This window comes from Dermacentor albipictus, chromosome 10 (genome assembly GCF_038994185.2).
Source record: "Dermacentor albipictus isolate Rhodes 1998 colony chromosome 10, USDA_Dalb.pri_finalv2, whole genome shotgun sequence".
In the NCBI taxonomy this organism is placed as follows: Eukaryota; Metazoa; Arthropoda; class Arachnida; order Ixodida; family Ixodidae; genus Dermacentor; species Dermacentor albipictus.
The window spans coordinates 21,087,932-21,100,921 of record NC_091830.1 but is presented as its reverse complement, the minus strand read 5'-3'; the positions used below and the strand labels follow the sequence as shown (position 1 = coordinate 21,100,921).

Here is a 12,990-nt window from a genome sequence, read left to right as displayed (position 1 = left end):
CCTCAGCAGTCATGGAGGCATTGCGGAATAGGTGAGATTGGGTGAGGGAACAAACGCGAGTTATTGATGTTTTAGTTGAAATCAAGAAAAAGAAATGGGCATGGGCAGGACATGTAATGAGGAGGGAAGATAACCGATGGTCATTAAGAGTTGCGGAATGGATTCCAAGGGAAGGGAAGCGTAGCAGAGGGCGGCAGAAAGTTAGGTGGGCGGATGAGATTAAGAAGTTTGCAGGGACAACATGGCCACAATTAGTACATGACTGGGGTAGTTGTAGAAGTAAAGGAGCGACCTCTCCCATGCAGTGGGCGTAACCAGGCTGATGATGATGATGAGAATGTTGAATGCCAGCTTTCCTCACGCAGGTGTCCTCCCCGATGACCGCCACTACGACACCTTAGAGACGCACCGTAACAGGAGGCCTTCGGGTTGCAATACTTGCGGGTAAGCTGACCGGAAATATGCTTTCTTGTTAGTCCTTTTAGTGCAGTGTTCTTGAGGAGTGCCTTAATACGAACTTCTACATTTTTAGCACTACTTGTATGGAGTAGATTTCCTATGTTGACTTGTTTTCATGATACAGTCCAACCTTGGTAAAGCGAACGTGGATATGAGTTACTGGATATAATAAAGTAAATAAAATTTGGTTGGCCGTGTTCGACTTTAATGAGTATTCTGCTGTTATCTAACGAAGCCGAAAATGCAAGATATGAGGCAATGCCAGTTTTAGCAAAATGAATAATATTTGTTTGCTTCGCAGCTCAAGGTATGTATTCTGGTAGTAAAAATGGTAACTACAGTAGAACCTCGTTTGTAGTCATCACGTCAATGAGGTTCTGGCGCCAAACTTTGCTATTGAAAATGTAAGAAATGACCCCATGCACTTAGTCTTCTTTTTTTACCAGTTTATTTGTCCCTGGAAAACGCCATCGTCCGGCACGAATGTTTAGCATATTGCCCAAGAGCGATCATATGATACATTTTCCAGCCGCTAGATTCTATGTAGACGAAAAAAAAAGAAAAAGGTTAGAGGCACATGTCAACAAAAGTAGGCGCCCATGACAGCTTCTTATCAGCTTCTTATCAGTGTCACATGAAAATAGTGCGACACACTCGGCTTCATATTCTTGTGCCTGCATATCTCCTCACAAATAATTGCACATCACCATTCACAGATGTCGCTGCGATAAATAGTTGGGATAAATATCTTAACCTATCTGTTTCACAGTGTGTGTGGCATACCACCATCGGAAGTGCACTGCACACATTTATAGGTGATAACCCGAAAGCGCTGCCATTTCCGCCTGCAGGCGGTATGAAGTGAGCGTCGTGTATCATTCTAGTGGCATCGTGACATCGTAGTCTGGTGTTGCCTCGTCAGCTCGATTTCGTTTCGGTTTCATCTGGAAACGACAGCATGCATCTCGGGTCGCTCAGCCCCGACGAGCTCAACACACATCAGCGTCTCATGCCGCGCCATTTCTCATCGAGTGGGCACATCATAACTTCCAGCGGAAATTCTCCACTCGAAGAAGCAGCTGGCCTAAGCAGAATTCGGTGAATGCAAACGTAAGCTCGCCGGAGCCACAAAAACGACAACATGCACCTCAAGCCAATCAGGCTCCACCAGAACCGTGTGTCGGCATCCCAAGTTGCAACGATCGCATTACGTAGATGTCAACTAGAGTTGAGTCTGCCAGATGTTTTTGAGGCTTTGGATCATAACTTTCACCGATTAGTACTTTCTCTTGTTTTTTTTCTCCAAAACGTATGACAAGGTTCTACTGTACTTGACAAGAGCAACTTGAAATGGCACATTCTGGACATGCGTGTGCACCTGGGCCAACGGCTTGGCTTTTCTAGCCTGTGGCTGGCAAGCCAACATGCCGATTTGGCGTGATTGCACTGATCGCATGGCTTCATACTTATCATGCTGCAAAAGGCATGTGTAATCTAGTGTTGGTCATGTGCTATGTGGAACTACAGCTTCTAGACGTAAAGTTGCTTCAAATTGCTTGTTATTTGTGCACCTTTATGCCTGCAGCAGCGGTATTCTCAGACTATCACTTCAGGGGATACTTTTATTTTCGTGAAAATTTGTGCGGCTAGTGCTGGATACACTGGCGGGGGCAACACTGTTCATGGCACTGTGATAAGATGGCATGTTTGCATTCTTTCACTGGTGATTGCACATAACGATAAATACGATGCTAGTCGCATGAAATCTTGCGAGAGTGAGCGCTCTGAAAGTGATTGTCCGAAGGGTGTATTAGAACAAAGGACATGAATGGCAACTCTCGTAGTGATACCTCATGGCACTTTGTTAAACATTGCACATTTGTTAAATATTGGACATTTGTTAAACATTTGTTACGCTTGTTGACTTTATGGGCTTCGTTGGGTCAGCAATTCATTTTATTAACGATTAGGTTCAAGTCAACAGTTGATTTTTAAGCAACACTATCAAAGCCAAGCATATGCTCTATATTTCCCAAGTGTTAACTCAATATTTCTCAAGAACATTTAAGTTGCAACAATACCTTGATTTGGGCGAGTTGGTTCACCTTGACAGTTTTCATAAAAAAGCGCTAAAGACGAAGAAGAAGTCGACGGAAGTCCTGTCGTACATGTTCCTTCGACTTCGTCTTCGTCTTCAGCGCTTTTTTTTATGAAAACTGTCACTGGAAAAACTGTCAAGACTGGAACATCTCAGTGCGCTCTCCGAATCTACAAATTGGCACAAAGTTTCCTTTTTGGTGCTTTTGGTTTCTTTTGATTTGTATTGTTTGCATTATTCCTTATGGGTTTTCTTGTACCGCATTTACACGATTGTAAGTCAACCTATCTTTTTAATTTGAAAATCGGAAGTGGGGGGGTCAGCTTACAATCTAAAGCAAAACACGTCACCACCAAAAAAGCGCGATCAACGGGAGCTACAATGTAGTTACAATTTTCTGTTTGCTCTATGGCCCTACCCACAGCTTTTTGCTATCCCGCGTGTTTGTTCCCTTTTGGAAAGGTTTTTCAACATTTCTGAGAGTTTTACAGTGCACGCAAGACTCATGGGGGGTGTCGATAGTTGATGGAAGCGCCGGTCCATTCGTGGCGGCACCCTCAGAACAGCAGCACTTGCAGGGAGTATCGGTAGTTCATGGAAGAGCAGACACCACTCACGTGTTTTTCTTTCCCTGTAGCTCTTAGCTTTCTCTATGCTCTTAGTTTGACCAAAGGCATTGGTTTGACGCGTTCGACTTGATTGCCGGCTATGTGCTATTTCCATGCTTCCTCAATTGTTATGAGTGCTCCAGGTCCACTAATCATTTGGCACTCATTCACAGCAGCTTTTAAGAGGGCTGCCATCCTTTACGCCGAAGAAACAAATCACTGTGCAGCGGGCCGCAAGTTCGATGTTTCTGAACTAGTGGTGCGAGTGGCGACTTCAGCGAAGCGAAATTTTCATCTGTAACGGCAAGTGAGGAATTTCCTACGTGCCGAAGTCTGGACGCTTTACGGAGCTGTAGGCCAAGCTTGTGGTGTACATCGCTGAAATGCATGATCGGTCCCTGCCAGTGAAATGTGACATGGTCATGAAACAAGCCCGGATCTTCGCCTTTTAAAGACCTGCTCTGCCGTGAGTACGAGTGGCCGTCAGCAGAAGACCGAGAATTTACACCAATCGGACCTGTCAAAAGAGCCTCCCTGACTGCTGCTTGTAGTTGAATGCATTCGGCGTGGGCTGCTGTTCCACAAGATGTCGTGGTGTGGTTGTTTGCCAAAGGTGGAATTTCGCTGGATGCCGACGCGCTGTGGAATAGTAGCTGCGAATGACGACGGCAGCATTGGTGAAGATGAGCAGTCCAGTGACCATGTCAGATACTAATAAATTTTCGTTATCGAATGTGCTCTCGGGTATGCTATGCTTTTTTTTTTCCTGTCGCACGCGATACGAGGAGGTTGACTTGCATTTGAGTCAACTTACAATCGTGTAAATGCTGTATTTATGTTACCAATTATGCCTTCCTGCCTTCCTGACTTCCTGAATAACTGACTTTATTTACTGACGTGCTCGCAGGTGCATCGGCCGCTGCCGAGGTCGTCATGCTGGCCGCTTCTCTAGCACATTGTCGTGCCCCACTCTCTTGTCGCGTGACTCGCCTGTGGCGAGGGGCACGCAGACCGAGCTGGCGGCATCGACAAGGTCCCGCGACTGTCAGACAGAGCCCCTTGCTGTTGTCGATGTGTCGTGTGACAGGGTTAGTGTTGAGCAGGAGGTGCCCGATGAGGTTCGGACCCCAGTGGTGCCAGACTTGTCGCTGGCATTTCCAAGACACCGGAGCAACAGTTTTGTGTGTGCCATCCAAGGAGGAAACGTTGCTTCTGTGGAGGCATCTGATGGCAGTTCACTTTCGAGAGAGACGTGAGTATTAGCTGCTCCTTCCTTGATGTTTTATTAGTGGGCAAGCAAGGGAAGCCTCAGCCTGGGGCCAGTTTTTTGGCAGGAGTTGCCCTTGTTAGTGCCAAATCAGTTCTAAAATTGTTAGTGACATTTGTACACTGCTCATTATCATCCAACAGATATGTACCACAGCCTCTTGACAGAGGCTGTTGCTGCTGCATTTAGTACTGGCCATACCTCCGGGCCCTTTTACTCAAGGGCCCCCCTAAGGGAGTAGTACTAATTACAGACTAGCGCAACTTATGCTCTTTAACTAGGAGGTGTGTGAATTTCGATACGAATATCGAATCAAATCAAGAAAAAGAAAGAATGTGAATTCAAACATTGAAGATCAGAATATCTTTTACAAAGTTTAATGATTACAGATTTTGGGCAAGAAATTACATATCTCCACAGGCTTGGGAGTCTGCTAGCATTGCATAACAAAAATGTAGCAAGCTGTCATAAACTTAGGCATATAGAAATATGCAGTACATACAGATACACAGTTCAATACAATTATATATACAGATGTACAGTCGGTATAGTCTTTATTATCATTTATTAAAGATTAAAGAGATTAGCATTAAAGAGAGAACACTGTGTGCTAACACTGATTATAGCTGGATTTTTTTTGTGCATGAATTTTAAATAAAATCAAGGGCTTTCTTTTTCTTCTGAAGCTTATGAATTAGTGATGTTCTGTTGTACTGAATATCAATGAGGTTCTCAGTTTAATAGTGGGACAGTGCATCGCAGCAGTGTTTTATTTATTGCATAGAAAGTCTTGTTTTCCACTTTTTTCTCCATACGACAGAAGGGCTATCCCAACTTTACAGCAGGTGGGTTAGCGTAAGGCCAATCTTTGTGATGGATGAAAGAACTTCACATCACGTAACTAGAACACTGTTCTGCACGTAGCCTGTTCCGGCAGTAGAGAGCAGGTGCTGTCTGTTTTATTGTATTAAGTTCGGCATGATTTCCCACCTGTCAGAGATTTAAAAATTACAGGAGAACTCATCTCGCAATTACTGTTGACAGTAATGCAAATAGCGATTGAGCGATGTAGCGACAGACCATATTCCTCATATCACCTTTATTTAACATGCGGCATTCCTGAGACTCTTGTTGCATCAGCTATACACCAGATGCTCATATATCGTTCCATTTTGCTATGGCACTCGCTTGGCAATCACCCATGCACATGGAGGCATGATGACGACTGTATGACGCCTACACAGTGAGGATATAATGACAAAGGAATGAAATTGATGGAACGAAAGTTGCATATGATGGCATGATTTTGAGATGTGGATTCTTAACTTGTGACAGTGGTATAACAACTATGATGGTGTGACAACAACATGATGACGATGGCATGACAACTGGATGAAGAAGTGGGAATGACGACAATGGCACAACCAAGACAGCATGAAGTCAATGGTATGACAGCAAATGCATGATAGCGTCTGTGTGATGACGCAATGACAATGAGGGCATGACCACGGTGGCTTAATCACTATTGAATGACAGCACGATTACAATAAAATGACTGGCACTGCATGACATCGGTGGATCGACGAAGGTGGTATGACGACGACTGCAATGGAATGACTATACTGAAGTGATGACAATGGTGAAAGGACAGCGCGACTACAGCGGCATGACAGCAGTATGATGGCATGACGAGAGTCTGATGTTGGAGTTATGTCGACGCAGCAATAATAGAATGTCGAAGAAGGAACAATATTGGTGGAACAACAATGGCATATAACAACGGCGGCATTATGACAAAGATGTGGATTATTAAATTATGACAATGGTATGATAATGTGACGATGACATGAAGACAATGAGATGACTATGATGGCGTGACAACAACGGTAAGACAACCGGATGAAGAAGTTGTAGTGACTACACTGGCACGTGCAAATGGCATGACGACAATGGTATGACAACGAATGCATCATAGTGTCTGTGTGATGACGCAATGACGATGATGGCTTGACCCCAACAGCTTAATTACTATTGAATGACAGCATGGTTACAATAGAATGATGGACAAAGAGTGGATCAACTAAAATAGTATGACGACATCAACAGAATGATGATACTGAACTGATGCCAATGGTGATTCAACAGCATGACGACAACTGCATGACTATGGCACAACAAGAGTCCAATGTTGAAGTTTGGGTGATCACGATGGAATGATCGTGATGGCATGCCGACGACAGTATGACAAAGAGTGCATGACAATAGTGCAGTGACAACAACATTAGGACAATAGGACGAAGGCATGTGTATGATGGCAATAGCTTGACAATGACTGCACCACAAACGCTGTAGACAACAATGGTGTGTTGACGGCGTCATGATGAACGAGAGTTGGATGACTAAGCTGGAATGACAATGATGGCATGACCATGACGTATTACCTTGATGGTCTGCCAATGGAGGCACGATGGCGACTCTGATGATGACAAAAGGACAAGGGCAGCATAATAACGATTGAATAATGATAGTATGATTACATTGAAATCATAAAGAAAGATTGAAGTCAATGGAACACCAAAGGCAGTATGACAATGGGATGACGTTACTGATGGGATTACAATGACAAGACCACAGTGCAACGACAACTGCGTGACTACGGTGGCACAATGGCAATGGCATGACGATAGTCAGATGACAAAGCTGGAATGGCGGCAATGTAATGAGCATAACAGCATCACGACCACAATCTCATAGCAACCTAGTGGCCCAAGCAATTAGACAACTTGGTCACTGGGTCAGGGTAATCATGCTCAAGCAGGTAGACAACTTGAGCCACTGAGCCTGTGCAAGAGGACGGACGGACGGACGGACGGACGGACGGACGGACAGACGGACGGACAGACGGACAGACAGACCAGACAGACAGACAGACCAGACATGGTCAAAACGGCTGAAGTAACCAAAGAATGCTATTCACATTAAAATCTGGAGGGTGACAGCAAGCTTGTGCGACATCCCCCTCTTCCCCCTCTGCTCGTCCGCTGTCTGTGCAACTGCTTGCAAACAGGCCATGACACCTTCACACTCACCATGTAAATCCAGAGCCTGTAGTGGATTGATCGAAGCTCCAAAATGACTGATGTACATCTATGAACGTTGTTGGGAATGAAAGGCTGCCGTGGGATGTGTCGCAAAGGTGGCGGCCATCAATAACTTTGTTGACATCCTGTGCACTCGCTTTCATTTGCGAGGGGGTTAGTCGGCTTCCCGAGTGTCCCGTGACTGCTGCGAGCAGATCTGCATCGATTTGACACCAAACTGTAACTATGGTTGCCGGTGCCTGATAAAGCAGCATTTTAAGCCTAAGGGCCTCGGCAGTGTGGCTTTGGTGAAAATTCGCTGCTGGCCGATGTGGTAACGGGCTGCAAGCCATCGCGGAATGCTTGCTGCTATTATGTTTGCACAGGTGGCTCATCGGGAATTGGCCTTGAAATCACACATGTGGGTTAAATTGACAGCTGTTGAAACGGTGCTGAGTTCGTCGCCGCGTATCCAACACATTCGGCGTGCCTGGCGGCAGCTGCTTTTGTTGCCCATCCCTCTGTTCACGTCGCATTGTCATTTTGTTCAGTACTGTCAACCAGGATGAACCTCATACCTACAGAGGCGACCCCGGCCAAAGCACCAGTGAGAATTGTGGCGTTCCAGTACAGTGCGTGTGATCCTCAAGTCGGGCCGACGTCGTGGAGGACTAGTAGTGACAAAGTCCACGGCTGCATCAGTCGAGGCAGCTCGTCCGCAGCTTGCTTGGTACCCCTTTTGCGCCGAAAACGAATTGAAATGCTCGCTTGCACAGCATCGAGTGTGAGGGCTCAACGGCCTCCACATCCCTAGGTCTCCACATCAAATATATCGGAAAATAGAATAGTAGATATTTGATTTGTGAATTGAATTATTCAAACATTGGCTATTCTCTTCGGTGTTATTCGACTATTCGCACACCCCTATTTTTAATTAACCCATTGACAGTTTTTGGTTTTTTTGGAGGCAACACACCTCCACTATCGGGTTTTATGAGAATAACATTCTTTCCCTTCTTTAGCTCCTTTGGGCTATCTATATACTAGCCTCTTATGCCAACTTAGTGACCCAAGTTCTCTACCTGCTTGGACCGCTAGCTATGAACTTGTGGTCGTGATGCCATCGTGGTCATTGCGTCATTGTCATAGAGTCACCGTGCATTCGTCTTCACAAAGCCATAGGAATGCTGTAGTGGTCGATCAATCGTCCTTGTGGGAGGCGGCATGAAGAAGCCGCCATGGCCTCAGTTTATATTTAGGCCGGCCTGGTGATGGTGCCGTGAGATCTCTGGAGCGGGCCACTCGGGTCGAGCTCGCAAGCGAGTTCTATTCTCATGCTACATGCATGTGAGCCGCTTCCTTCTTCACCGGCTTTGGAGGGAATAGTCGCGCTGCTACAGTTGTCATTCCAGCTTCGTGATCTTACTCTCGCCATGTTGTCCTCACGCCTTCTATTCTGAACCAGTGGTCCAAGTTGTCTAATAGTTTGGATCTTGAAACTGTCAAAGCGCACAAAGACGAGGAACAAAGAGAGTGGGCAGTGCGAAGCGAAAGAGAATGCACAGGACGAAGCACGGACAAAGCGAATAGTTTGGGGCTTTAGGTACGTTTTCGAAGTTGTGATGCCATCACGGACGTCGCATTGTCGCCATTTTGGATTTGTCATACGACTCTCATCATACAGTCATCATCACACAGTCGTCATGCTGTCGTCATCACGCTGTTGTTTTATCATTGTCATCGCTTCAGTAATGTTATCCCTTTGATGTCGTGCCATCACCGTAATTCAGTGTTCGTCGTTCCATCAAAGCAGCCTTTCTTCGTCATTGTATTGTAATCGTACTGTCATTCAGTCGCGATTATGCTGCCCTTGTCATGAGATCGTCGTAATGCTGTTGTGGTCGTGCCATCAACGTGACTTCGGCTTTATTATCCGACTCATCAAGCCGTCTTCGTCATGTCATTGTCTTCATGCAAGTTTTGTGATACAGTCATCGTCTCGCCATTGCCATTATAAACTCGTCGTCATCCAATTGTCTTTGTGCTGTTAGGCCATTGTCATCACTGCATCATCGTCGTACAGTTTTCATGTCTACGTTGTCATATCATCATCGGGATGCCGTCACGATCATTCCATCATTGTTGTAACTACGACTTCCGGCTCATGAGATGCTGTCATCGTTATACTGTTGTTGTCGTGCCATCATTGTCATGCTGTCATTTAACCATTGTCATCCCTTTAGTGTCGTCATCCCATTGTCGTCATGCCCTTGTCGTCGTACCACCTTTGTTGATACGTCATTCCTTGTTCATAACTCCATTGTTACCGTGCTGTCGTCATTGAATCGGGATTATACCAATGTTGTCCTTGAGTTGCCACACAGACGCTATCATTCATCCGCTGTCATACCGTTGTTGTCATTCCGTATTCGTCGTGCCATCATCGTTATTCCCACTTCATCCGGTTGACGTCATACAACTGGCATCACACAGTCATCTATCTCATCGTCCTATGCTGTCGTCACATTATCGTTGCACCATCGTCATAATTTAAGAATTTCCATGCCGTTGTCGTTATATGCCTATATTGCTCCATTAATATCCTTTTTTCTTCGTAATTCCATTGTCACAGCATTGGCATCATACAGTTGTCGTGCCTACATGCTCATGGGCAACGTTGGTAAGCGAGTGCAATAGCAAAGTGGTACAATATGAAAATATGTGGCAACTTGGTGATGCAACGAAAGTCTCAGAATTACTACCAGTGTTAAATAAATGTGGCTTTAGACGCATGGTTTCTCACTACATTGATTGATTGCTATTCGTGCTACTGTTTAGTCACTGTGATATTTTTGCCATAATGTCTTCTCTGATATAAAAATGAAGCAGATAATAGCAAATTCCCTCAGGGTATGATACTCACATGCCTATCTGACGTCAATGACATGGCAGAACAGAAGCATGTCGACATACCCATATGTCAATAACACTGAAAGGGCTAAATTCACATAAATGTTATCACCTTGTAGAATCTTTTTCATGTTCATAGCACACCCCACTAGAGTCATTGTCATACTTTTAATGCATATACAGGGTGTCCCGTGTAACTTGAGCCTAACTTTAAAAATATGCAAATGCCACATAGCTGGACCAAACTAAGGCAATGTTGTTTGTCGCCGCTTAGAGGTACTCAGATTATTTTTGCATTCTGCTTAATTAGACAAATAGTCCAAATAATTAATCAACTTCCTAAATATTCTAGTTAGATTAAAAGTATAAATGAGAAAATTGTAGAGCAACATGAAAAACTCCTGATAAAGCTTTCTGTTGCTCAATACGTGCTACTTAAAAGGGTTTTTCTGAGTGTGAAAGAAGCCCACGAATAGGTGCAAAACAGCCGCACGACTGGCCGCACGAGGCACTTTGCAAGACCCTCAACTAAAATGCATAAAAGGAGACTTTGTCATATCATTTAGCAACCTATTTAACTAAAATTCACAAAGTGCCTTCTTGATTCTCATTGCTAAGTAACCAATGCCAATGGTACGTTTGTAGCTAATGGTGAGCTTATAACAAATATTTTGCGGATCAAAAGCCCTTAAGGCATGCTGGGATGATCAGTTTCGACTCATTTTCAGTGCGAAACTAAAGCTGAGTGCGTCGGGAGTGTGCATAACCATGCCCCGAAACACAAGCAAGGAAACCTTGCAACAACTAAATGCTGTTGGCTGAAAGAAGTAGGACCTCCATGTACAGCCATTGAACCCCACTCTTGATCAGCACCTGTGACTTTGTTTCCATTTTTCTTGTGAGAAGCACAAACCAGTCACAGGCTACCACCCAAGATCACCTCGTGTGGATAAGCTCGGTGTTGTAGCTAGCATGCCACGGTAGGTCACATATCCAGTCACGTCACCATGTGACACAATGTGATCCAGTCACGTCACCATGTGACACAACGTCACGGCATGCTTACGTGTGCTGCTGGTGCATTCAGTTTTTCTTTTGCCCTGAAAGCAAGACTGAACTCTGTGTGCCAGTGTGCCTTAAATAAGGGCTTTTGATTCGTATGAAAAACACATTTGTTACGAGTTTGCCATTAGCTACAAACCCCCAATTTGCATTGGTGAGCTGAATTCATAAATACAAAGTTGATTAGAAAATGTTTCATTAGGCTGGTAAGACTAAAGCCCCTCAATTTTCCAAAAGTAGCGCCATTCTTAGATCTTTCCGCCACCCCGCTCACCCAGGCGCTTCCTCCTCCACTCCTCCTGTCGCCCCAGCCTCCTCCGCTGCCCCATTGGCCAATCTGTGTCACGTGAAAGCGGGCCCCGCGCTTTTGTAGATTTTTTTCTTTCCGGCGCAGAGCAGGCGCCGCGCTTTTGTATATCTTTTCTTTCCAGCGCGCTGCGACCCCCAATCTTGGGCCTGCGACCCCCATTTTTGGGCCTCCGCGACGAAGTACGGCAGGCGGTTTGAAGGAGCGCGGTAGTTTTATACAATGTGTTAGGGCCGAGTGCTTAATTGCGATGCCGTGCTGCTGCGCCTACGGTTGCCACAACAGACCCAGTGACGGCAAAAAGCTTTTTGTTTTACCATCCGCCGGGCGCAACGCAAAACGAAGAAAAGTGTGGATTCACAAGATCGGGCGGGCTGACTTCGAGCAAGTGGCAAAGAACGCGCGGCTTTGTTAAGTGACACGGCTCCTCCAACCTCTTCTTTTGACGCCCGTGTCAAAACGGGCCCGTGTCCAGTGCATTGGGGGTGCGTTAAAGAACCCCAGCTGCAAAAAAAATTAATCCAGAGCCCCCATTATGGCGTGCCTTATGAGATCGTGGTGTTGGGATGTAAAACCCAAGAATCAACTTTTCTTCTGTCTTGTGTGCCTTGACTGTTCCAGTTAACGCAACACTGCTTCCTTGTGAAAACTTACAACGCAAAAGAATACAGACGCACGTAGTATACAGAGATAAAATTAGCACTTCAACAAAAGTGTTGCTGGTGCCAATGAGGGAGGGGGATAATTATTTTCTGAACCTCTTTCCAGTTGTCCCATCAAGTTCCTTCTTTCTTTTCTATCAAATTCTAACCATTTGCACTGTAATAAATAAATAACGATTTCATATGCTGGTAAGTTGTTAAAATTATCTATACCGCCTATGTGTGAAAACGTTGCTCATGGCCACCACAACCTGTGCATGAGCTACGTACATCTGTAAAAGGCGCGGAACAGAAACGGCCCTGCTGCCAGGCATTGCTGACCGCAGACAGTCGGAATCTCTCACGCGCCGGCCGAACAAAAGCATCCTGCAGGTACGTAAATTAACCTACGAAACCACGTGCACATACTTTCGCGCTGTCAAAACCTGAAACTCTGGTAATTACTCGCGTGTCTGAGCACACCGCGTGCTTGTGTCGTGTTTCAGCAACACGAACTTTCAACGTGCGCGCGCTTTACGCCTTAAATACGCCTTGAAT

The 12,990-nt window shown here is 45.3% G+C and overlaps 1 protein-coding gene across 5 annotated transcripts in view; it reads left to right on the top strand.

Annotated features, from left to right (window-relative positions):
• Window positions 1-12,990, top strand: part of LOC135919705 (inositol 1,4,5-triphosphate receptor associated 2-like) — a 222,017-nt gene that overhangs the window by 107,570 nt on the left and 101,457 nt on the right. For all 5 annotated transcript variants that reach the window (XM_065453557.2, XM_065453558.1, XM_065453556.1 and 2 more), the window contains exons 22-23: window positions 366-444; window positions 4,073-4,417. In XM_065453557.2, the coding sequence (XP_065309629.1) occupies window positions 366-444; window positions 4,073-4,417 (424 nt within the window). The remainder of the gene's footprint in view (window positions 1-365; window positions 445-4,072; window positions 4,418-12,990) is intronic.